The sequence below is a fragment of the Alligator mississippiensis genome, chromosome 4 (genome assembly GCF_030867095.1).
Source record: "Alligator mississippiensis isolate rAllMis1 chromosome 4, rAllMis1, whole genome shotgun sequence".
Lineage (NCBI taxonomy): Eukaryota > Metazoa > Chordata > Crocodylia > Alligatoridae > Alligator > Alligator mississippiensis.
The window spans coordinates 192944669-192971896 of NC_081827.1; the positions used below are offsets into that span (position 1 = coordinate 192944669).

The 27228-nt window shown below is 41.7% G+C and overlaps 1 protein-coding gene across 3 annotated transcripts in view; it reads left to right on the forward strand.

Moving 5' to 3' along the window:
• ANKRD44 (ankyrin repeat domain 44) overlaps positions 1–27228 on the forward strand; it is a 119810-nt gene that overhangs the window by 11975 nt on the left and 80607 nt on the right. For all 3 annotated transcript variants that reach the window (XM_059727225.1, XM_059727224.1, XM_059727226.1), the window contains exons 2-8: positions 1765–1843; positions 15240–15310; positions 19219–19419; positions 21495–21582; positions 24641–24783; positions 25247–25459; positions 26618–26696. In XM_059727225.1, coding sequence (XP_059583208.1) covers positions 1765–1843; positions 15240–15310; positions 19219–19419; positions 21495–21582; positions 24641–24783; positions 25247–25459; positions 26618–26696 — 874 coding nt within the window. The remainder of the gene's footprint in view (positions 1–1764; positions 1844–15239; positions 15311–19218; positions 19420–21494; positions 21583–24640; positions 24784–25246; positions 25460–26617; positions 26697–27228) is intronic.

Consider the following 27228-nt stretch of genomic DNA (forward strand, 5'->3'; position numbering starts at 1 on the left):
ATGCAGGGCTGGTCTGGCACATGTGGCATGGGCTCTGGACTGGTCACGTGTTATACAGGGCTGCAGCTGGGACTAGGATGTGCTGCATGTGGTGTGTGGGGCTGATCTGATGGGGGTTGCCATGGCATACTGGGCTAGAGCTGGAGCGTGTGGGGCTATTTTGGAGTCTGCACTCCATGTGCTACCCACACTGGACTAGCCCTGCGCACTGGGTATGGGGCTGGTTCAGACTGGGTCTACAAATTGGCTGTTCATGCCACGTGCAGCACGTAGGGCTGATCTGGTTCAGGTGTCACATGCAACACAAGCCCTGGATTGGTCCTGCATGCCATATGCAGTGCATACCCCAAACATGCCCCACACCCTATATGCCATGGGTAGGGCCAAAGCTATGTCTGGTGCATGCCACATACAATGTGTGGGGCTGGAGCCAGTGCTTATGCCACACAAGCAGCATGTGAAGTGGTCCAGGGTACACACTGTGTGGCACCAGCACTGTACCGGCCTGCATGCTGGATCCAGTACATGGGGCCAGATGAGTTTGACACACCTGGCCTACAGCAGTACTGCAGACAAAGTCCTTCTGCTTCAAAGCCCAAGCCATTTCTGTCAGGAAAATTGCCTGGCTGTTCTCTCTTGGGCAGCTCTCATCTTGCCTGTCTGTCCTCTGTATGTCTCTGGACATCTATCTCCCTTTTCAGGTCGTCCTCTCTCCCTGTCACTAGAAACAGCAAGGAGTCTTTTCAGGGGCTTGTCTGGACTCCTTTTAATGTTTCTTGCTTCATGGCCTATTTCCAGAATAGAGCACTCAGGCAGGTTTTTCTTCTAAATGTATTTAACCCCTTCTTGCCCTGAGGTATCTAAAATTAATATAACAAACCTATTTAAATCTGGTTTATAAGTAGGGACCTATCAAAATTGTGGTAGAAGTACACTCTGCAGAGGTCCTTTAATCTGGATGGTTTTACCATATGCCCCCCACTGCCCCCGATTGGTGGATGTGTTCCGGCGGCCCCACCACTTGCTGCTGATCGCTGGGGAGGCAAAAACCGTAGTTTTAAATATACTGTGGCTTTTGCCTCCTGCTGCTGATTGGCCAAGGGGCCCTGGTGGCCCCACTGCTTGCTGCTGATCGGCCAGGAGGCAAAAGCTGCAGCATATTTAAAACCATGGTTTTTGCTTCCCTGGCAATCAGTGGTGGGGCCTGCAGGGCTCCTCTGCCAATCAGGGGTGGGGGGAGGAGGCCTGGAAAAACCAGCAAGATTAATGGAGCCACTGTGGAGTGCACTTCCATGATTTTGGTAGGTCCCTATTTATAAGGAAACCATAGTCTGTCCAGATGTATGCAGTGTTTCCTGAGACATTGAAGTTAAGTCACTGCACATGAGTAGTTGGTAGGGTAGGGAAATTGAAAACAGTTTCCAATGTCCAGACCTTTAAAAAGATGTAGTAGGGTCTTGGTCCATTTTGTTTAGTTTAATTTTGTGAAGACAGCATTGTCAGCCTGCACTGCTGAACATTATCTAAGTTATGACACCCCCTGCCCAAATCATAGGATAGATTCTTGGTGGAACTGACGTGGCAGTGAAGTGGATTGTTAAAGAAGAGTGCCTGGATTAGACTTTCCTTCATTGTTTGAGATTTATCTTTCTGATGTGAGAAGCTGTTAAAAATGAAGAGTTTGTTAAAATTTAATTGCAGTTTAATTAGTACTAGTACTGATCCGCTGGCCATAGTTCACAGCTATGCAATGTTGCTTTGCAGGATGCTGAGAAACGTACCCCTCTTCACGTTGCAGCTTTCCTGGGCGATGCAGAGATCATCGAGCTCCTCATTCTGTCAGGTAACATGAAATGTGCATTACTTTATTAATTGATAAAAAAGATAGTTTGCAAGCTGAAGGGAATAATTGTAGGAGACATCTTTAATTTATGCAGGTTAGCTCTGGGCACTGCCTTGCGAATGTTTCAGATAACATTAAGCCCTTTACAAGATAAGAGAGCTGGTTTAAGTGACTTGATACAGTTATGTTAATGGTACTGTGAGAATAACTAAATGAAGTAAAGCAGCTAATTTGCAATGTGTTAAGGCTGTTCTGTATTTCCAGGTACCAAAAAGCACTTCAACACATGTAAAACCAGGGGTCAGCAACTAGTGGCCTGCAGGCTGGATCCAGCTTGCAGACATGGGACTGCGCTGGTATTCAGTGACAAGGTTCTGTCTGCAGGCACTCTCCTCATGCTGCCGTAGGAAGAAGTGCCAGCTGTGGACACTTTCTGTGTGCCTGGGGAGCAAACAGTGCTGATAGCAGGGTCCAAGTGCTTCCCCTCCCATCTCAAGCCCAGGGTGGGTCATTTTGGCCCAGTCAGAAAAGGTTGCCTACCCCTGTGTAAGACCATCCGTGTTCAGCAATGAGCTGAAATAAGAGCTTAAGTTCTGTTGATTTTTAGGAGAACTGAAGACTTCTGCGAAATAGGGCTGATTTTAAACGTGTAGTGTAAATGAAAGATATGCTTAAAAATTCACTGAATTAGCAGTTTCACAGAATTGTGGACCTCATTCTAGAATTCTGACATCTACTTAGAGATTAGAAACTAACAAAACACTTGAAGCAAGCTGGCTCCAAATTGCCTACTGACCAACAAATATTTATACATTTATTCTGTATAGCAAATGAATTTGAGAAAATCATTATCTGTTGGGAGACAATTCACAGTAAGGAGGGAAATGTGTTAAATAAGTTGTTAATTGCTCACCAAACCCTAATAAGCAATAACTTCTCTTCTGAAAACCTTTTCTGTGTGTTTTAACATAACAAATATGTTTGTGTGTGTGTAGTACAAGTATACCCTTGCACAACCTATTTTTATATTTTTGTAAATTCATTTTGTTGTTGTACAACATCTTAAGCTGAATATATGCTATATTAAACTTTATAAACAAGAATGTGAGAATTTGTAAAAGCTGTAAACTCTTTGGAGTTAAGCAGCTTAGTTTACTTGGGCTTGCTTTGTGAGGCTTTGAATGAAAAATCATTCTCTCTTTGCTGTCTGAAGTCCTGGACTGAGAAACAGATTATCTAATAACTTTCTAAGCACTGAATAAAGTAATGTGCTCTAATATATATGTGCTTGATGATTAAGCAGAAGGTACTTGTCACACGTCCATTTGTGTGGGACCCTCAGAGCCCTGAGTTTCTCCCCAGTGTACTGCCTCTTGTCCTGGAACAGGCTGAGATTGCCCTAGGACAGGGGCAGGAAATTATTTTGGGTAGAGGGCCACTTACTGAGTTTTGGCAAGCCATCAAGGGCCGCGTGACAGGCAGCCAGGGGCAGATAAATATTAATTTTCTAAATTTTTTTAGGGGTCCTGCAGGCTGGATAGAACGGCCTGGTGGGCTGCATCCTGCTTGCGGGCTGCATTTTGCCCACCCCTGACCTAGGATAACTCCTTACCCCCATAAATCTCAGTTCCACTGCCCTTATACTGGACTAGGGTTACCATATTTCCAGTTTCAAAAAGGAGGTCACCTGTCGGGGGTGGGGTAATATGATTGTGGCAGTGATGAGCCTGTGCCCTGCCTCTGTCCCTCACTCCCAAGACACAGTCCCCCCAGCTCTGCTGGTGCCCCTCACCACTGACCCATGGTACCCCACCCCCCAGATCATGCTGGTGCCTCTCGCTCCCAGTTGCCCCACTGCTGCAAATACAAGCACTGGGCCTGGTGTCACCAGCTGGGCCATGCAGCTCCCTGCTACCCCCGAAGGGCCCCTCTACACCCTTTCCCCGCTTAAGGGGCAGGCACCTCTCCTGCCCTGCTGCAGCCCCAGCATCTGGACAGCTTTCCCCAGTGCCAACAGGCACCCACCCCCCTCACACACCCATCCCCTTCACACACCCCTGCCACACACACACAGCTCCCCCGGACAGTCCCCAGGCTCTGGTCCTCCAACCTCCACCCCCGTAGACTTACCTGCATCCAGCTGCCACAGCTGCTCCCACCACCCTTCAAGGCTGCATGCTGGCCACATGCGTGTGTGCATGTGGGTGTACATGATGCCCCCTGTCTCCAGTCACCCTCTTCCCACTCCCCCCAGCCCCAAGCAGCTCTTTGCTAGGGCAAGCTGGGAAGTGCCAGGGAAAACTTTGATGCTGAGCAGAGCAAAATCCCAGACATTTGTTGTTATTTTAAAACACTGTCCAAACGGAGATGGGAGGACCTGAAAACAGGATGTGTCCGTGAAAACCTGGACATATGGTAACCCTATACTGAACCCCACAGCATCAGCAAGGGGAATTCTGCCAACTCCAGGTGGCCTCTTTGGGTTGTAAGAGAAATATTAGGCCTCCTTTTTCATAGAAAGGGCTAGCCTGGATTATCACTTGTCCAGAGATCACTCTTTCCATAAGCAATCGGGGAAACAAAACAACAGAAGGATTTATTATGCAGGAGAAAAGAATTGTACAGGCAAAACTGACCATAAGTGTGGAGGCAGACAAATAGAACAAGTACAGTTTCTTACCCTCTCATCTAGCCACGCCCTAGCCCTTGCCAGTGTCTCCAGAATTCAGCTTTCCTGCTGATTCTGTCAGCTCTTGCTTGGGCCACTGAACCACCAAAGCCTGGGATCCAAAAGGCCTTGATTTATCTCAGATGTAAAAAGGCCTCCAAAGGCAGCCCCCCTTAACATTATTCTAATTGCTTGTGAGTCTCCATTAGCATGAGACTTCTCCAAAAAATTTTCTCCCTTGGGCACCTGGCATTTCTTTGGCCTGATGGACTCTTTCTTTTAGATGTCTTTGCTACAGAGTGATTTCCCCATAACAGGCAGACAATACCTTGGGTGTGTACTAAATACCTCACTTGATTATCTTCCAGTTACATCATGAAATTACAAGAATACATTTATATTAAATACCATAATACATATAGATATGAAAATAACAAAACTGGACCCATTTTTACATGAGCTACAAATTGAGACTAAATACCACAGGAGTAAATCTTATTTGGGAGAATATCCAAGCATGCCACATGGTGAGTCCCAGAGGCAACTTGGTTTTGGGATGAATCGGTTACAGCATTTTATACCCTTTTAGACATTGTGATGTAAAGGGTAAAACAGTCTTGAATGCTGGACTGCGAACCAGGAACTGATTATTTTTAATCAAGGCTGCTGACAGTACCAACTTTTGTGACTTGGCCAAATCAAACTCCTCTCTATTACTTTCCAGTCAATAGTAGGAAATAATACCCACCTACTTTGCTAATAAGTAGTTTCATTGGGAAAAATAATCAATGGCATAACAACATGTCCCAGTGCCTGGGGCTGCTGTCACACACAGGGACAGTAGCAACTTCTTGTTGTAGCTTCAGCAGCCCACTTTTTTTAGAGCCCTTCTACAAAGATTTCAGAACTACCTTTCTTATTGTGTTGAGAGAGGAAATCTCAGTGAGGTCTCTTCTCCCAATAATGTTATGTCCTAACAAAATATGTAAAGTACTAGCAAAACTTGTAAGTAAGGATTGATGCATATAATTACGTTTATTCTAACCTGAAAAAAGATTTTGTTTTAATTTTATTTTTTAAAAAATAGTTCTTATTTGTTCAAGTTTTATTTGAGAACTGTTTGTCAAATTATAACTTTCCTTGCCAAAGAGATTAGAAAATGGCAATAGGACATCTGTTCATTGCTGCTGTTGTAATAGTGTCAAATACTGTGAGTCTGGCTGCTTTTACTTATCCAAAACAATATAAAACTGTTTTCAGATTGGACTTCTGTAATGAAAGAGATATTAGTTTTGTGATGGACGAATGCCTTGGCAGTATCAAAGTTTGTAACAATGAACTGTGGTTTAAAAACTGCCACTAAATTAGCCAGTGAATGGTATTTTATGAAATAACCATAGCTGCTAGAATTTTTACTTTAGTTTAGACCATCTAAACTAAAGTAAATGGCGGGGTCGGACACGATGATCTGTTGAGGTCCCTTCTGACCCTAACATCTACATCTATGAATCTACTCAAAATTCTTATTTAGATGTCAATAATACCAAAATTACATCATCAATAATGTTCACATATTTTGAAGCAAAAGTAGTTGAAACAGAACTCTCATTTAAATGTTGTTGTTTTCCCACCACACACACATTGCTCAGCCAGTTTTCAAGAAGAGCTCATTATCCAAAAATACTTGGAGAAAGCAGAAAAAAAGTTTAAATGGGGTAGTTATTTAACTAAATGAGGTAGTGCACACATTCTCTCTGTTCATCTCTGACATTTTAGATCAGTTCGCTGTCTGATCAGGAAGCTTAACTTATGAAGCACTTGTACATCAGACGGTTCACTGTGTGTCGGTGATATAAAAATGACTTGGAGTGAACGTTATTGTACTGACTGATCATGCTTGGACAGTTTTTCTGATATGTTAGAACAAACATACTTTTTTCAGCAGGAGGTAAAGATTAATAACCTTCATTTTAACATATAGCATGTAGTCATTGTCAGTTCCTGTTACTGTGCATTATCACCCTGCAAGAAGGATGCAGTAGCATTATTTTTCCAAGTATCACAAGTAGCTGCCTAAAGAATATCTGTCGAAATAACAGATGAAACATCTGCCTCATTTCTCCCATGAATTCTAATAACATCTTCAGTACATTCCCTATGGAAGAAGTGCCTGATTGTGGTAGAATACCCTAGAAAATATTGGTTTTTCCATTTTGTTCCTTATATAGAAAGAAAATTTTGTGGGAAGTTTTGAATTCAGACATACTGTCAGTCAGGTCTCATAGTCTCTGCAGTTTTTCTTGTGGACAGTTAAAATTCAGATCTGGCTTTGAGGTAACCAACTGGGGTAAAAAATAGAAACTAGTTCATAATTTAAGTGATTCTTCTTCATACTGGCAGAACCATGATGCAATTCAGTTTGAGGGAACTCTGGAACTTCAACACTGTTAACGTGCCTGGGGCTTGAGTCAAAGCTAATGTTGTGTGTGATATATTCTATCTATTCATTTCCTTTCAATCAATGAACTATCATTATTCACACTGCACATCTTTTGTATCCCCTTGAAAGAGACAGAGTTATGAGTCATTATAAATTTATTTGCTATAGTGATCTGCTACTGCTAGTCGGGCAAGAAGGGCTCAGGTCACAACAGCATCTTTCCCTCCTTTCTCTTGTGCATTCAGCATTTATTAAAGTGCTTCACAAATGATAAATCTGATGACAAACATCACCAAATAAACGGCATAACTCTATTGTCTGATTTAAAAAAAAAAAAAAAAGAGGACAGGAAATGTATTTAAGGAGAGAAAGCAGAAATGGAATGCCTACAAGCGAAGAAACATATTGACCTATTTCATTTAATACAGGATTCGGGAGAGAAACTCCATAAAATATGCTCATTCTTAGATTTGTAGCCCATTAATGCTGGCAGCACAAAAAAAAAAATGGTGTCTAATGAATAAAACATATGCCCTGTTGCTTTGAGACATACCATTAGTGGATTCATAAGTAACCATTAAAATAAGAGTCTGTTCAGAATTAACAAAGAAGATATAGACTCGGGTTTTCAGTTGGCAAATTGAGCATTGGTCCATTCAAATTAATAGAACTAGGTGGATTTATATGAGCTGAGGATATCACCCATGATTATTTTCATCAAAGGGGGTCGGGGGGCTGAGTTTATTTTTGCAGTCTCCACTGAAAGTGCAGGTTGAGCATTTAGACATGGTTTCGCCCCTGCCCAGAATAAGAAGAGTAGGTGAATAGTAAATGTCTGTCATATCAATACAGTTTTATTTATAAATGCACACATCCACAGGTGCATGTGGAGAACCACCCAGGCAAGTAGTTATACAAGGTAACATATCTCACACCCATGTACACTGGTGCAAGCCTAGGGTCTTTCCTGAGGTACCCCTTTTATTAATAAAATCTGAGCTCAGAGCCTTGCCTTGAGGGGCTTGCAATCTAAAGATATTTATCATGCTTTTAAAGTAGCACTGTATGGCATGACATAAGATAGCAATCGTAGAGCCAGCTGTCCCAGCAAGATTTCTGGAAACAAGAGGAGAAGTATAGCTACTGGCTATGGTCTTACATAATTTTGGATCCTTTTGATGTCCTGTGCAGCCCTAGCATGTAAAGGCTACAGTTGTGGCAGAAGTAAGCTGTTGCTTAAGAAATCTTATGCATCTCAGATTTAGTTAGTCTATAACAGGGGTGGGCAAAATGCAGCCCACAGGCCAAATGTGGACTGCCAGGCCATTCTGTCCAGCCTGCAGGACCCCTAAAAAAAATTTAGAAAATTAATATTTATCTGTCCCTGGCTGCCTGTCATGCGGCCCTCAATAGTTTGCCAAAACTCAGTAAGCGGCCCTCTGCCCAAAATAATTGCCCACCCCTGGTCTATAAGGTGCAGTTATACCCCACCTTTAATCTTATGCTCCTGCAGTTTGGATGCTATGGGTCAGGTTCTCAACCCCACTTAGACTTTTTGCATAGAGTGAAAAGGCCTGAGCAGTGTAAAGGGAACTCAAGAATCCATAGGATCCACAATAGGATTCACTATAGCTGGAGAAGGATTCCAGGTTGTTCAACTTCCCAGTGGCCAGGGCTGCACACCCCTGGGGCTACACCAACAGGGGCCATTGGCTCCAGAGGCTGCATGCCCCCTCCCCCCCTGTCTGCCTAGATGGCCCCTCCCCAGCCCCCCCCATCCCCAGCTGCTCTGTGTGCCCTCTCCACTGCTGCACCCTGCATCCAGGTTCCCCACAGCTGCACTGCATGTCCACCCTAGTGCTGGTTCCATACCCCCTGCTGCACCTTGCTCCTTCTGCTGGACTGTGAAATCCCTCCTGCTGTCGCTGTCTGCACCCACCTGCTGCTCTGTGTGCCTGGGTGACCCCTCCCCTCCCCCCCTGCATTCTCCCTCCTTCACTGCTGCTTCCTGCAACCCCCTTCTCCACTGTGCCCTGCCTGCTGCACTGATTACCACCCCTGGATGCACAGGTGCCCTGACTCATTGTTAGCTTTTTGCCAGTGAGCTTTCCAGGGCAAAGCAACAGCTAAGAGTGCTGACAGAATTAAGGGTGCTGTCAGAATTAACACTTTGTCATGTGACTGGCCACCAGAAAGCACTCTACAGCCATGCCTTGACAAGTGGATTGCTGCAGAGCACTTTAAAAGTGCCCAGTTGCACGACAAATGAAATCTCATTATCTGAGGGTTCAGATGAAGGTGCTCCGAAGTGGAGTGCCTTCATTAACTTCTGTCAGTTCACGCTGGGAGCAGAGCTGGGTTGATAGAGTCCACCCCACCCCTGGTGCTATCTTCAGGATGGGAGGGGAGCTTGGTCTGTGTCTGGCCCAGCATCCACTGGCAGGAGCAGTGGATTGGAGACCCCCTTAGCTGGGGGGCGGGGCTCCAATCTACCCTGGAAGACCACACTGGAGCTGGGAGTAGGGAGTGGGGCTAGGGGAGAGAGGCTGCAGAAATGCAGCTGGCTCCAAAATGAAGCTCAATACTCCATCCCCCACGACCCAACAGAAAATCTGTTGGGTCGGGATGGGGGGATGAGGGGTTGTTACAACTGATGGTGCTTCCTGTGAAGTGCCATGAGTTACAGCGGGAAGTTGCAAACCTGTCAGCGCCTTAAGTGTGAGCCTGGAAGCTACAATTTAATCCCTCCCTGGGCCCACAGGCCACCAGTTAGGCAGCTCTGAGCTAGATCACAAGGACAGTGATAAGGTTGCTTTCTAAAGACCCCCTTGAAAGCTCCAGCCTGCAAGGGCAGTTGTAAGGTTGCAACACGTGGTAATATGAGAATTCCAGATGGTGCGGTGACCAGCCCATGTTAGGAAACAGTTCTCTGTAATGTAAATAGGTTCTTCAAAGTTTTCTGTATTTCGTAATGGGGTCTCAGAATAGTCCAGACGGATGGGAGTGTAATGGTGGTTTAAATCTACTATAAGTGCGCGAGTATGAGTGCACACACGTGCACGCACATGCAAGATACCTACCGTTCATTTGTTTAATTTAGTCGCATCTGGCAATGGTCCAGCTTGTGCTAAGGTTATAAGTTCCAGCTTGCCTGAATGGCTGAGTCAATTCTGTTTTTGGCTTTCTTTATACTGTATTTCACTTTAAACCCTTTCTGTTGTGTTTCATTTTTTCTTTAACTTGTTTTGCATATGCCTGATGATTCTCATAGTAAGCACTGAAATCATTACTGACATGATATTTCTATGCAGTGTTTTAAAATTCACCTGAAATTAATAAATCAGGACACCTTAAATTAGAATTTAAAGAGAAGTGAGTTAATGAGAGATGTCTCCATCTGTTGGCAAGTAGATAATGATTTCAAGAGCTTAGACTTCAGAACCTCACTTCTCTGGAGATGTCAGGGTATGGCATGTATAGTGCTATGGAAAACTGTTAGAGAGATGTTAACTAGGCTTCTGAGAGCAAAAATTGGTTATTTATTTTTTCATCAGTTGGAACAGCAGCAACTTCTTGGAAAAACAAATAGTTAAAATTTGTAATGAGCAGTGCCGCTTAGATCGTACAGATTTATTTCCTCTTTAGGCAGTAAAGCTTGAGAGAGAAAGATCTTAGTGATTACAGAATGGTCTTGTTAGAAAAGACCTGCTTATAGGAAGTTTCCTTCTGATTGTATCTTTAATATTATTCACGCACATTGTGAATGTTGTCTGCTTCAAACTTCTCAAATACAAGTCTAATACCTACAGTATGCATTCAGATGTACCCATGCCACTCTTGCTTGATATAGTGGTAGTTATGACGTACTTGAAAACAGGTTCTGGTCTGAAAGTTACTTTTTGTTGTTGCTGAGGGTTTTTTGTCTGTTTGCTTGCTTGCTTGCTGCATTTTAAATGATGAAGAACAGTGTTGAAGGATTTTGAATAATGCAGCTTTGGATAAAAGGGCACTGCTAGACATCTTTACATCTATGTAGGCATGTCTTTGTATTAAACAAACGTAAATTTCTTGCAGAGATAAACATAAAACATAGATTAGTTTGACTAACATTGTACAACACTGGGAAGGGTGGATTTAAGATCAAAATATACAGCCAGGAGCTGGGAAATATCTATCTTATTCTAGGTCCTGCTACTGATTTCCTGTGTCCACTAACAGTTATTTAGGTTTTAGGTCAGGGGTGGGCAAAATATGGCCTGTGGGCCAGATCCAGCCCACGGAGGGACTTTGTCCAGCCTGCAGCATGTCCTTTGGTCCCACCCAGCCCGTGGTGTGTCCTACCATTCCTTGGGCACGCAGCAGGGCTGGGGTGGCTCCACAGCTGGACTGCCTTTCTAGGCAGCCCAGACAGTGGCAGCTCCCTCTGGCTGCTGCCGTTGCTGGCCCCAGCCCCATGGTACTGGTAGAGACCTGCGCACACAGCCCTGGCCCTAGCCTGCCTTGTGCCCAGTCTGGACTCGGCCCAGTGGAGTGGACCAGCTGGAACCTGCATGCACAGCCCTGACCCCAGCTCGCCCCACGCCTCCTCCAAACTAGTCCTACCACGCCAAGCAGTGGCAGCAGTGGTGCTGACTGGGCAGAAGCTGCTGCTCAGTATGGGAGGAAAAGCAGCCCCTTGCTGCAGCCACCTGGAGCCTATGCCCAAGCTGCCCTGTGGCTCCTTTGCACTAACACTGCTGTCCTGCTGCACGGCCTGGAGGCAGCAGTGATGGCATCAGAGAGGAGCCACAGGGCAATCTGGGCATGGACTCCGGGCAGCTGTAGCAAGAAGAGCCTGGCAGTGGTGAGGGGAAGGGACTGCTTTTCCCCTGCACTGAGTAGTAGCAGCTTCTGCCTGGCAGCTGCTCAGCATCAGTGGGTGGTCCAGAGCAGGCATGGGGCAGGCTGGGGTCAGACTGTGCATATGGTTTCTGGCTGGTCTGCTCTGGCCAGGGTGAGTCTAGAATGGGCACGGGGTGGGCCAGGGTCAGGACTGGAGCTCTGCGCTGTTGGCGGTGGCAAGGAAGAACCACAGGGCATGCGGGCTCTGGGCTGTGACTGGCCCACAGTAGCTCTCCAGAACTGCCTGTGTGGTCTGCAGGCCCAAATAATTGCCTGCTCCTGATTTAGGTGCTTAATTTGAGATAGAGAGCCTGGATTTCAGCAGGTGGCTTAAATGCAGGCACACATCACACTTGAAAATCAGTCCTTAAGTGAAAACCTAAACACTGAAATATCTAGATGTTGAGGATACTCTTGAGAACATAGGCCTTAATCTTTTTGTGTTTGTTTTCCCTTGTATAAAATGGCCTGTATTTCCTTATGTCTGAGGAACTTGTGATTTGTAAAAATAATTTTAAAGTGCTTTGAGATCCTTGGATAAAAGAAGCTAAAGATCATAGTTTAGTTGAACCAAATACAATACATTGAGTGAAATGATTTGGAAATAAAACATTTACCAATTTGTACTTGATAAAACTTTGTCTCCTGCATGTTGCCTAAATATTATGCTTCTTTTTTAAACGTTTATGGCAAATATATATTCGGTTGATAGATTAAACTAGCTGTGAAGGAGCAATCCCTCTCTGTTAAATAAAGAACACAATGAAAAATGTACAGGGGAAAACATCTGAGAGATACAAGACTGCTACTATGTGTTGCTTATATTTTTCGGCTATGATCACTTTGCTTTTCTAATTTTCTTCGGTTATGTTCATGGCAGCTACCTATTCAGCTTTCTGAAGAATGAGTAGATCAGTAAAAACCTTAACCAGGTACTTAAGAGCAGGACAGGATGGCACCTTAGGCTGTTTGTAGATGTGCTCACTGTTTTCTAAACCATGTTAATGGATTCATATCATACAGTTCGAATCAAATTTCAATTCAGATTAAGAGCTAATTGATAATCATTGACTATCACAGCAGGGGGCCCTGGCTATACACAGTCTATACACTTGACAGCCTTTTAACAGGCATAAGTTCTCAGTGTCTGTGTGGGCTTATGCTTGGAAGTAATTAGGAGCAATAATAAATCTGTTTAACCACTGCTACATTGTTGTAATCCTACTGACAGTTATCTAAAATGCTATTCCAGAAGGCATAATGGGTACAATTGACCTGCAATTGATACTTAGTTATACTGAGGTGTTGCTGGCACATTTGACTCTGTAAAGGTGTTACTTTGTGCCTGATAGCCTCCCTTGTGTGGCAAAAACCCAATTGAGTTTCCCTTGCTGGGATTGATATTTGCAATGCTTATCTGCCGAGTTACTAAGGACTTGTATATACACATTAATTAATACAGTTTAAATTGCCTAATTCAGTGCCCTAATCTGTATTCATTTTAATCCGCATTCAATGAGGATTAGTTAATTTAGACTGGAGCTAATTTTAATTTGGACTACAGACATTGATTTGTCTATAGTGACAGCTGTAGTCCAGATTAAACCTAGAAAAATGTAACATCTATAAACAGCCTTAGAGACTAAAGTGTCTCTAAAGTGTTCAGAAAGGCTTACGCTTTCACAGACAACAACCTACTTCATCAGATGCTTTGAACAGACTATTCAGTAACTGTTCATAATCCTGCCCTGTCCACCCTGCCCTGTCTTCTACCTGACTTCAGACCCACGTGGCTCATTATTTCACAGCTACTGAAACAGAGTTTTCTGGCTTTTCTAATTGTCTTCTGAGGCCATGGATGTACTTTACATTTGAATGTTACAAATGTCCTTGTAGCAGTACAAAAACTGAATGTATAGATGTGTGAGCCATTGGTAGTGTGGCAAAAATGGCATCAGCACTATAGAAATGGTCTTGTTTGAAATAGGAACTTTGTCATTAAGCTTGTCTTGGTTAGGGTTACCATATTTCCAGTTCCAAAAGAATTTAAAGAATATTCCCCCCCCCCCCCGCCTATGGGGGGGAGAGGGAGGGAAGGTGTATATGAGTGGGGGGGCAGTGATATGCCCATGGCCTGCTCCTGACCCTCACTCCCTACCCACAGTACCCTGCCCCCCAGACCATGCTGGTGCCCGTCACTCCCGACCCACAGCCCCCTGTCCCCCCACCCCCTTCCCCCACCTCCCTGCCCTGCTGCAGCCCCAGCACCGGCAGGCACATGTGCATGCATGCACACACACTTACCTGCCTGTAGCTGCCAGGGCCTGTGCACAGAGCATATGATGCCCCAGCCTCCAGTCACCTTCTCCTGCTCTCCCCAGCCCCAAGCAGCTCCTTGTTGGGGCAAGCCAGGAAGTGCTGGGAAAGCAGAGGCAGAGCAAAATCAGAGACATTTGCTGATATTTAAAAAAAACGCCCAGACAGAGATGGGAGGACCCAAAAAAAGGAGGTGTCCAAGAAAACCTGGATGTATGGTAACCCTAGTCACGGTGGACTGTGGATGACTCAGTTTCCTAGGTGGAGACCATCTGGATTTACCAGGCCAATCACCACATGGAACAATTCCACCAGATAACACACTGCAGATGTGATGGCAGTGGAGAAGAAGAACCACTGTTACTGCCACAGCATAATTCTTTGGAAAGGATCTATGCTGTAATTGACTCGTTTCAGCATGGGGTTGAGAGCCATCCGCCTTTTAAATGCCTACCCTCCCTCTTCAGTCACTTCATCTCACCTGTATACCAAGGGGATCTGTGCTACCGAAGTGATGGGAGTGGACACCTGAGTGTCACCGTGTCCATGGTTGAGGTCAGGGTACTATCACACAGTTGGACCAGGTCATTGACAAACTAGCTGTCAGTATCCCTCTGCCCAATCTTCCCACAGTGCCTATTAAAAAGGTTAAATAGTATGTGCTTCCCCCTCTAAAACACTACAAACTGATTATCCTTCTCTTTCCCTTCCCCCTAGCAAGTTGCTGAGCACTGTCTTCTCCCAACATCAATGGAAGTTGCAAGTCAGCATCTTGCAGGATCAGGTCTCTTTGATTCCCTTCTTTAGCTGCCCAACCTTTTGGTGACCCTCAAATTTCCTGGTTTCAGAAAGATCTGCTAATCTTTAATAGCCAATCCATTTTTCTTTTCCTGATGAATCTTTCTGCATACATAAAGGGGAGACCAAATACAGTAGGACTTTCTATTACATCTCACAATCCTATAGGTAGTAAATCCTGTAAACAATAAACTTCTATACAGAACAGCTCAGTATACCAAGAAACCAACCATGTGAAGTTGTTTACTTGCTTTGATGTAATGTTAACAATAATCTGTGCTATTTATTTTCAGGGGCTCGTGTCAATGCCAAGGACAATATGTGGCTGACCCCTCTTCATCGGGCAGTTGCTGCAAGGAGTGAAGTGAGTGAGATCTGGTTACCTCAGTGTTTGCATAGAAACTGAAAAAAAAATCATTACAGTAATAAAGTACAAAATGGTGACAAAAAGAGGGAAAGGACTTTCTGAATGCAAAGCTTTTTACTCTTTAGTGGAGCAAGAATAATCAGCTACTGTATGTACATTTATAGACCTGGTCTGCTGAATATTTTGTGGTTTTTAATTAGGTAGCAGATCTTTCCCCTACCATGGTGCCTGGTTTAAGCTAACTGTAGTGTGTGGTATTCAAGTAGAATTATCTTGACAGAAATGGCATATCCTGTACATTGGTGCTGGCCTTCAGATGGCCAGGCATTGTGGAATAAACACGTGGTGGGGAATGCATGCGTGAGTACATGCTGTGAATGTACGTGTAGTGATCAAATGGATTTACTGTGCAGTTTTATTTGGGTAATTGCATTTAAAGACATCCATTAGGTTTCCTTCTAATTCCTCTGAATCACACTTAAAATGGTCAAGTCTATATTTCTTCCATTTGGCAACAAGAAATCTTTTGGCATTTTACTGTAGTTTTTCCATTGCTGTCTCAGAGAGAAGGGATAGTAATTATCAGGGAGAACAGTTCAGGCATGCTTGAATTCTCAACTATACCATCATTTTGGGCTTTCCATTTTGGGCTTTCGTGTATATTTTTATCCTCCTAAAATTGAGTTGTTGCAATGCACCCAACTGCAGACTGGCTGCCAAGAGGGGCATTTAAAAGAGAGATGAGCTGGCTGTCTTCCAGAGATTGATGGAATCACCTCCATAACAATTTCAGTGCTTGCCAAGCCTGGAGGCAGGAATCCTTAGCTCATTTCTGAACTCAAGCATTGTTTGGCTACTAACTGAGCTTCCCAGCTGCTGGCTTCCAGTGAAGCTCACTGAAAGAAATGTCTAATAGAATACAAATGCTGTAAAGAAATAATGTATAAAAAGCCACATTAAAAATAAAGGTCAGACATAAGCCTTTGAATATACCCATAGTCTCTTTAACCCAGGAATTATAACCAATCTGGCTTCTTTTTAGATGTCAGAGTAGGTGATTTTTATCTACTGTGACAGCAGTAACTAAATTGCGTGCTCTTCTTTGGATTTGTGCCTGATCTGTAACCCATTTGCTGCTAAAACTAAGTGTAAACCCTGTATGTAACTTTCTATTGTACTGGTGACTTTGGTACTCCAGAGTGAATGGTGTCAGAGGTATAATTTGTGAGGTAGCAACAGAAGAGGAGCTTTGGCCAATGTAAACTGGCTAATGCTATTTACGTGTATATATTTTACATGTAGCCTTTATGTAAAGCACATTTATATAAGACAGGGCTGTCCAACTTCTAAGCAACTACTTTATTTTTATAAATAAATTCCTAAGTGTGCTAGTACACGTTACTTAACATGTGCATCAAGTTTTAGACTTGTGTAGTGTGTGTGAGAAGCCATTTAAAGATTTCGTTCAGCTCATTGGGACAATACTGGAAATGCCAAAAGAAATATAAATATTGAATCCCAGCACTTCTGATTTGTACTGATGTACACATGAAAGTTCTAATTTAAGGTCCGATTTAGGTCCTATTAGGTCCTATTACCTATTAGATAATTATGTGTTAAGATTAAAATTCCTCCACACAGAATCAGGAGAAAAAAAGTTCAGGTCATCACCAACACTTTTGAAAGGATAAATTTAAAAAAAGTACCTACCAAGACATTTCAGTTCCTGTTTGTTCTTTATTTGAACACTTCAACACCAAGTTTTCCCATAGGCTTTGTGGCTCCAAATGGTGGAGGGCATACATCCCTTGTGAATTCTCTTTAAATAGCTTTTAAAATAATTGGTCTGTAATAAAATTAAAAAAAATGCCGAGAGGCTAACAGTGATATATGATTATTGGCATTTTAAGACAAGCAATCTCACTAATTGAATGAATTTGCTATGCATCAATTTATGAGATTGCCATAGATGATGAAATTGCTGAATTCAAAAGACAAATGGAAAAATTTTGTACAATATACATGCTTTTCTGATATAGGCTGCATATATCCTCTGTGGCCCTTTTTGCTCATTAATAAAACTTTTGGATAGTCTTTTCAGCAAACTTTTTAATATATAGCATGCGAGTGAAGCTGTGTGAAGCTTCAGTCCCTGATTCGATTCAGAGTGGATTTGGCCTAGTTTTTGGTTAAATTAAGGTTTAACAGTTATATTGTATGTATCTCTGTAGGCTACATACACACACGTGTGTGTGTGTAGCCTGTGTAGGTGTGTGCAACCTATGCATGTGTATATATAAAGGTAGATATCTATATATCTATCTACACCATTAGTCACACATTTATATATAATATTTATCTATTACATATTGTTTAGATTGATCTATCTATCTGTACATTGTTATGAACATGTTATATTGTTGAGCTTACATATATATATGCATACACACACCCACACACACATACACACAATATATACATAGGTAGGGATTTGACTTCAAAAAATGTGGATAATAACCCATCTGCCTCACTTAGGAAATGTTTCCCTGGTAGCAGGGACAATGCGTAGAGGGTGCACAGGGGTGCATGTGCACTCCCTGAGAGTGCTGGTGAACCCCCTGTCAGGCCGTGCTTCCTGTGTAGCCAGCAGGCAGGGGGGCAGGCGGGAGTGTCAGTGCCCGCCGCCCCCCCCCACGAACACCCACTGGGGAGCGGGGCTGCTAGCAAAAGCAGCTGTGCCACTTTTACAGTGAGTGAGATTGGCTGCCGGGGGGACCCCCCACCCCAGCCAGTGGGATCAGCCACTGGTGGCCCCCCCCCGGCCAGCAGGATTGGCTGCCAGGGGACACCCCCCCCCAGTTGCTGACTGGTGTTGGGGGGGCATGTGCCCCCCTTGAATCAAGAGGCACCAGACACCCGTGCCAGGTAGAGAAACATGAAATGTATCAATTGGAAAATATGCAGTTGATAACCCAAGGACATGACTAACAAAAAATAGTTTTTAAAATAGATTTTTCCTAAAACTTAAAGCCTGAAAAATTTGATGTTGTAGTCAAAACACTTGATCTCAACTCTAGTCCCTGAGGACAGAAATAAGCTGACTAGAACAAAGGGCATATGTCAGTCATTAGCTGGAACTCCCACACTTGTCAATTCAAAATATTGTACCAACTTTTATTCTCAATTTTTGTAACTTAGTTACTATTTTAAAACTTCATTTTCTTGTAATGAAAGTAACTTACAGCAGTTTTATTTCAACCTGTAGCAATAAGTAGTGCTTTATGTTATAGGAAGAATTGATGTTTTATACCTATCTGCAGTTAGTCCAAAATACATCAGTTTCCTCAAACAGACCCTAGACATAATGTATTTGATTTTCATGGTTAGTGGATTCTATGGCATAGATTTGACCCTGAAAGTTTCCACACCCTAAAACTAAAACAGGAAATTTTTGGTGTGCAAGACGCATAGGATGTTGCCCTAAAGCAGTGGTTTTCAACCTTTTTTTTTCGTTAGCGGGCCCCTAAAAATTTTTAGTGGAGGTGCAGACTTCTTTGGAAAACTCAGATAGAGGTGTATCAACCTCTCTAATTTGTAAGTGTGGTTATTCACGTACTTTTGATTGGTCACAGTCATCTTTGGGGGACACCTTAGACACAGGCTGCAGACTCCCAGGGGTCTGCAGTCCACAGGTTGAAAACCTAAAGGATGATACAGATCTCAAAATGTGCAATCCTAGGGCTTTTTAATAAATGATTTTATGGCACTTCTCTGGGATGTTTTTTAGTAACTAATTCAACTTCTCCTTTTTCCATCTGAGTTGTATAGCTACTGGAAATGCAGTCAAGAACTCATGCTCTCTATTTAACTGCTCATTTGTAGGTATAACTGTTTTTCCATTGCAGGAAGCAGTACAAGTATTGATTAAGCATTCAGCTGATGTCAATGCTCGGGACAAGAACTGGCAGACACCATTGCATGTAGCAGCTGCAAACAAAGCTGTGAAGTGTGCAGAAGTAATCATTCCAATGCTTAGCAGTGTAAATGTGTCTGACAGAGGGGGACGGACAGCATTACACCATGCAGCTCTGAATGGCCATATTGAGGTAAGTGATTTAGTCAAGGACCTCTTGAGCCATGCTTATAACATGTGGGTCAGCAGCATAGAAGGGACTGATGTGGCTACTGTCATGTCCAGCCACTTTTGACTCCCCAGCCTGAATGACCAGGTATCTGTTTATAGCTGCATCTGTCGGGGCTGGTGCTCAGCATACATATGGAGTAGGACACAAGCTCGTGCCACTGGAGATCACCTTAATATGTCTTCTGCAATGCCCCATATGGTCCAGTACCATTGTTAATATCATTTATTGATTTATGGAATTTTAAGGGACTCTAAGTTCTACATAGATATGTATATAACATAGCTAGATATCTATTTTTCACTTATGAGCCATGTTAGATCACATTCTGCTCTTAAATACACATCCAGTACCTCACTAAAGTTAATGGGCTTGCACCATTTGTAAAAGCAAGGAAAATGTGGCTCAATATCTTATCCTTTAGTTAACAGAGTATGTAATACAGAAAACTAGAGGAAGAATGGGCTAGGTAAAATTGTCTAAAGAGGTTTTAAGTTGATATTAGAACAGGTATACATGTGTGAGAAATAGGTCCAATCTATCATATTCCTTTTACTAACTGGTTTTCTAGAAAATTGATTTCTGGTTGAAAAATAAGGCATGCTGCTTCAGTTTAACTTGCAGAGTTCAGGAGAGAGCTCTACTAGAGTAATTGCTATTTCTAAACAAACAGCTGTATCGTTATAGGCTTAAAACTACTATATTAATGCTTTGATCTTGTAATTAGATCCAGACAAAGAGACCCCTGTGCCTTATATAAAGTTATATTTGACATCAAGATCTAGGTCTATATGCATAATAAAAATTATGTTTGAAACTATGATGTAGCCAACAAAATAAAATCAGACCAAGTTGACTGTGTGCTGTAATTTAAATCATGCAATCAGGTATCTGAGATCTTAAAATGTTGTTTGCTGAAAAAAGAAAATAAGTGAATGTGTTCCATGTTCAAACTATGTTTTTAATTTTTTAATTATTATTATTCCTGTAATAACATTTAGTACTTAGATGGTAATGGAGATTGGCAATGGGCTGTAGAGATTTTCATCCTTATTCAGCTCAATTGAAATGTATTACCTTCTTCCAGCTGTTTGGCAACATTCATGAAACAATTTGATCTCAGTCCAGTTGGTAAAGGGTGGAAGCTTTTTATAGTTTCAGCAGAAAACTTAGGATTTAAATGTTGACTCTTCAGAGTATGGAGGGTTTGGGTCTCAGTCCACATCAAGAATTTAAAGTATGTGCTTAGAGTTAATCATACAGATAGACCAGTTGAAGACAGGGATAACTTGTGTTTGAAGTTAAGCACATGCTCAAGCAGATTCTTGGATCAGGGCCAGAGCACTCAGAACCTTTTCAGGATGGAGCTTTGAATTCAGGTTTAGTTTAGGAGTGAGATGCACTAAAGAAGCAGACAGTAACCTAACTGGGGGGAAAGGAGACTTAGGAACCAATTCGATGAGTAGGGAGTGCCAAAATAGGGCTGCCATGCCTGCTTGCTGGCTGTGCTACCACAGCTACTGTCCAGGGCTCAGAGCTGCCCTGTTATGTCTTTGGTGGCATAGTTTAAAAGCTTGAAGTGTTCCTGCTTCTGTTTGGTGAATATCAAGTTTCTCCCAGCACTTTTCACAATCACTAATCCATTCCATTTTTAAATAGTAAATTACTGGATGCATTAGAACTGTAACATTCAACAGAAAATTGACTCTAATTGTGACTATAACCAGCTTTAACCAAAGCAAGGTTGGGCCAGGATACAAAATTGTGCTGCTTTCAACACAAAAAACATTGTTTTTATGATTAAATTAATTGGATAGTGTTTTTCCTGTAAAGAGTTTTTAAATCATCTTTAAGTATCAAGTTTTCCTGCATAATTTATGTATACATCCCTCAAAAGCAGATATTGTAATTTGTTAGCAACTCACAACTGCAGTTTCTATAAAGTGTTGCATCTGGGATGATCGTTTTGCCAATAAAATGACCTGTTGTAGATGGAATACATTCCTGATCCAATGTTTTGCTTTTTACTGCTGTTTTAGATGGTAGACTTACTCTTAGCCAAAGGGGCAAACATCAATGCTTTTGACAAAAAGGACAGGAGAGCTCTTCACTGGGCAGCTTATATGGGTAAGAACTAAGTTGTTTTTATCTATTACTGGAATACCAAGAGTGTGTTTTATATTGTATTAAAACACAGTTTCTGTGATAGAAAGTGAAGATTGTAATTGCTTTCTTCATGGCTAAGTGTTCAGCTGATTTTGAATTGGCCTAGCTTCACTTATGTCAATGGAACTATGCTGATTCACAAATACTAAGATTCTGGCCTAATGTCCCAGCTTTCACAACACATGTATGTTTATATTATGTTGCATTTTTTTCTCTTATTTTCTTTCCTGATTCAAATTCTAGCCTGAGAAATGTGTGTGAAAAATACATATTATATTTGATTTAGATTTTGCTAAGAAGTATTTGTTTCATCTAGACTAATACAAAAAGGATGAAATTTAGTTATACAAAATGCAAGATAATGCACTTAGAGGAAATTCTCACTTAGTGCCTGAAGCTGGAGTTCGTCAATCAAAAGAAAGACTGAGGAGAAGGACCTAGGTGTATTAGTCAACCACAGGATGTCTAAGAGCCAGGAGTGCACATCAGCTGTTATGCTATAGCTGTTCAATATGTATGATCCTGGAACAATAGAAATGAGCTGAATCACCCTGACTTTGAAGCAGGATTAAAGTTGGAGTGGTTTGCTACAGAACCATGCAGATTTAATAGTTGTGTTGTAATAACTTATATCAGCATCCTTCAGGGACGGATCCAGGGGGAGTGCAGTGCTGTGGTCACACTCCCTTTCAGACCATGCCATGGGAGTTGCAGCTGGGGACTTTTAAGTTCCTAAATCAAGTAAGAATTGCTCCTCTTCCCTTTCCCAATGCTCTGCAGCATGGTCCCTCCCCTGCCTCCTGCTGCTGCTATCTCTGCTGCCCTGGGAAGAAGGGAGTATAGAACTGCTCCTGCCCCACTCCAGCTGGGCTGCACAGGGAGCTGGGTTCAGTCAGAGGCAGCAGTGGCAGCAAGCAGCCTCCCTCTTCCTGCTCAGTTCCCTTCTGGTGTTACCTACCAGCAGGTAGGGAGAAGCCCACCTGCTGCCACTGCTGCTGTTGTCCTGGCTGAACCTGGCTCCCCTACAGCCGCACTAGAGCAGGGCATGAGCAGCTCTGGAGTTCTCTTCCCACCCCGGGGAAACTGGGGACAGTGGCAGCGGTAAGCATGAGAGGGAAAGAGTGGGGAGGTGCCACTAAGCATGAGGGGAAGGGGAGGGAATGTGGGGGGAATTCTTACCTGGTTCTGGAACTTTAAAATGGTGCCCAGCTGCTGTTCCTATGGTGTGGGTGAGGTGGGGGGGCAGCCACCTTTGCAAAGCTAGGTACTGCTCCTGAACTCCCATTTACAAAATCCTGGATCCATCCATGGATTTCTTTGATACTGCTATAATTGTTATATGTGTTTGTACTTTAAAAGTGTGGGCTTCGTTAGCCTAGCAAAGTGAAGAGAAGAGGTATTGTTGCTCTTTATAAATGCATGGGGGAGGGAGGGGGTGAACAAGTGGGAAGGAGAAGAGCTGTTTAAACTAAAGGACATTACTGGCACAAATCTGTGTAAACAGTCTATGAACACAGTTTGGCTGGAAATTAGAAGATGATTCCTAGCCTTAGTTTCAGAACAGTGAGGTTTGGAAATCTTCCAATGGCAGTATTGGGGCAAAAAACCTAACTACTTTTTGAAGTGAGCTTGATAAGCTTGTACTTGGGACTATACAACAAGTTAGTCTGTGCCATCATGAAAAGGAGGTCCCTCCCAGCCCTGGGTGTCTCAAATGATTGGCACAAAAACAATTAGCACATTTTTTTTCTGAATTATTCATTTCCCTATTCTTCCATTTTCTCTTTTTCTCTTTATCTAGAACAAATTAGGTTATGTGATAACTATAAAGCCTCATATATTCACTCCCATGCTTAGAAGCAAGTTATTTTTCCATATGCTAGAGCAGGCAAGATCACTTGATCCATACATTTAGGTTAACACTAATGTTTATTGAATTTTTATTATTTAAACAATCCTCGTTTTAATTGCTCTTTCACTCCTGACCTGCAGCATTCTCTTTAATGCTAATTTGGTCCCTTCTGCCAAAGGCTGTTGCTATAGGTTTATGATTGTGGGGAAAATGTACTGTGGCCTCTGGCTGTCTAAAAATGGATTGAAGAGGTTGATGCTATCAAAGTACATTTGACTTTTGATCTAGATTGTAATTTGACATTGCTCTAAGAAGATAAAAGACTTCTGAATCATGCTACATACATCCTTATAGTTTGTGGTTTTAACAACTGCAAATTCATGCTTTCTTTTTTAATATTTTGGTAAGGTCTTAATTTTCTGTCTATTTGGACATTATGATTCTGTATGAATGTCAAGAGTTTTTTCAGCTTGAAGATTCAGTGACCTAGAAAACAAAGTCAAATTTAGGCACGCTTAAATGCTCGGGTAATCATGGGTCTCTGCATATTTTGAAGTTAATTACAACATTTTGAGTCATCCCTGTGAACTTAGTTTTCCTGCTTACCTGCTCTCTGATTCAAATTTCATTGGAATTGATGGAAAGTCTGCTATTAGCTAAATGGAATTTAGATTAACCTCCGGACTGCCTTGAAGCCTAGGTACTTTACTTCTCTCTGTCTCAAAGACTGCTGATTTTGGGAACATTTTTATATTTGTTTTTTTTAAAGACATTTATGAAGCAGCAGCAAAAATACAGTATTAGCAGATAGATTAATAGATAACACTGACTGAACTTAATTTTGATAATTTTTTAATATGGTTATGCTGCTTTTTCACATTTCTGTCTGTTATGGGGGGGGCTGCCTTTGGTTAATAAAAAAAAAAATTGTAAAGTATAAAGAAAAATAAGGATATGAGTTCATTAACAAGAGACTTGCTACGTTTTCCAGAACAAATGTGTATGTCTTCTAGATCCTCTAATAAGAAGCAAGGCTGGAATTAAGAACTTTCATGCAAAATTAAGTCTGATCTGAAAGCATTCATAAAGCAGCAGCAAACAGAACAGCGTGTTAATAATAAATCAGTAATTTGGGGAAATTGATTTCTATTCTTTCATCTTTTAAAGGTCACCTGGAAGTTGTTGCCTTACTGATTAACCATGGTGCAGAGGTGACTTGTAAGGACAAGAAGGGTTACACTCCACTGCATGCTGCTGCATCCAATGGGCAGATTAATGTAGTGAAACACCTCCTTAATCTAGGTGTCGAGGTATGTAGGAATAAGTGGGACTATTTTTTTTTAATCCATAATAATATACTGAAGTCTGGTCACTATTTATCATACTTTTATTTAGTCCAGTATATACTTTATTCATAGAATAATAATAAAATAGAATTCCCTCTTTCCATGGCTTTCATGCTTCTTCTGTAGGTTAGAAGTGCCAGATTTTTCTCTGGTTATTGCTGCTACAAATATTTGCTGAATTTCAAAAGAAATCAGTTCCAGTTCTCTGGAATATGTAGTGCATTCTATAGTTTGTGCTGCCTTTCAGACCCAAATGCCAAGAGACATAGATTTGGAGTATATTTTGTCAGTGACATTTGCTAGCAAACAACATTCACAATGACAATTCAAGCCTCCAGCTATTTCCATTTGCCATATACAGTGTATTATGTAAAGCAAAATAAACTGATATCTGTAATTTTAACTGTATGTTCTTGTTTCACGGCAGATCGATGAAATAAACATATATGGAAATACTGCTCTTCACATTGCCTGTTATAATGGTCAGGATTCTGTAGTTAATGAGCTGATTGACTATGGTGCTAATGTAAACCAGCCTAACAACAGTGGTTTCACCCCCTTGCATTTTGCTGCTGCTTCCACTCATGGAGCTCTATGTCTTGAATTGTTGGTGAATAATGGGGCAGACGTTAATATTCAGGTAAAACTTGTTTCAGTTAATTAATTTTAGCTGTATAAGTATACCTACCTAAAAGGAGCCCCTTTTTGTTTTAAATCTCTGCATTCTATAAAAGGTTGTCTGAAAGTGATAATATAGGATATGTTACTATAAATACTTCTTCAGGAAATGAACTGGAATAACAGTGATGTTGATCTTCCTATATGGGACTAGAGATCTGCAGTGAACCTTGCAATGCCTTTGTTGATATAATGGCATCCTAAAACTCTAGATCAGTGTCTGAGAATGTGTGCCATTACAAACCACAGTCTGAAAAGTACAGTCAATTTCACATCTCATGGGTTATATTTATTAGAAACTATGCTTTTGGTGTTTCGATTATTATCCCATCTATAAAGGAACTGTTAGTGTTTGTCAACCTCTGTAAAATTCTTTGAAATGAATAGATGACAAGTGCCCTGTTTTGTTAATGAAAACAGTGACAATTAATACAAAGCTGGGAATTGTCTGAAAGGGAATCCAAAGCCTGATTCAAAGAAATAAGATATTGAACCAGATGACTCAAAAAATATCCTTCCTTTTCTCCTTCTCAGGCCCCCCCATGTATGCCTCCAGAATCAAATAATACTCTGTGCCATTGCACCTTCACTTACCTGCTTTGTACCTACATTCTAAAGGCCCTTTTTGGAAGTTAATTTGGATGGCACTTCATGTATCAAATCTCTTTACATAGTAGCCATCTGTATTTTAATGTATGTCTAAATAATTAATTTGATTAAATAGTTTATATTTATTAATACTTTCCAGTGACTGCAGATACTTAGCTCTGTGTTCCTTTGCTGTTCCACAAGCAATATGGAAAATAAGGAAATACCATAAGAACTACTCATAATATCTGGAAAGTAAAGAACAATCAGGAATATGTCAAGTATTCATTACTGTTTTTGTCCAGTACCATAAGCAGGCCTAACTGCTATTCATGTTATTGAAGAAAGCTCTTATATTTATAGCAACAACATTTTCTTTATGGATCATATATGGCTTTGGGTTCAGCCATTTGAAGTGAATGAGAGCTTTGAATAAGAACTGCAGGATTTCAGGCTATTTATATTATTTAAGAAACCCTAAAATGATTATATTACTTTGTACTATAGTTGAGTGTCATCTTGTTTTTGTTAGAGTAAAGATGGCAAGAGTCCACTGCACATGACAGCTGTCCATGGGAGGTTCACACGATCCCAAACCCTTATTCAGAATGGTACGTATAAACTTTCTGATAATTTGTCATCAGCAATGATTTGCTATGAGATTTTTTTTCTGAGCTACTTGCAGGCTGAAGCCTGCATTTTGTTTTAGTGAGCTAGGAAAGGATAGTCAACATATTTAACTGCCTCACATAAGTTTGCCTTTTAATTAGGCTGAAACTTCTCATTTTGTGATCTTGGACAAAATTTACAATTACTTGTCTCCTCAAATTGGCAAGGGTCGGTGATTTTATATGTTGTTTCCTGACCTGGGAATGAATATAAAACAGCATTCAGGTTCTGTACCTGTCCAAAGAAGCCACAAGTGTTTATGAAAAACAAGTCCTGAATAAAACTAGCAATCCCTTGTAGCTCTAGAGCTCAAAGGATCTTTCATCTTCTTAAATCTTACTTTGTGGCTTCCCTCACCTCACAAAGACCATAAATCCATTACATCTCTCTCTCTCTCTCTCTCTCTGTGTCTCTCTCTCTTCCTAAGAACTAGACACTCTGTCCAGGTGTTATCCTTGTTTTAGGGCAGGAGAT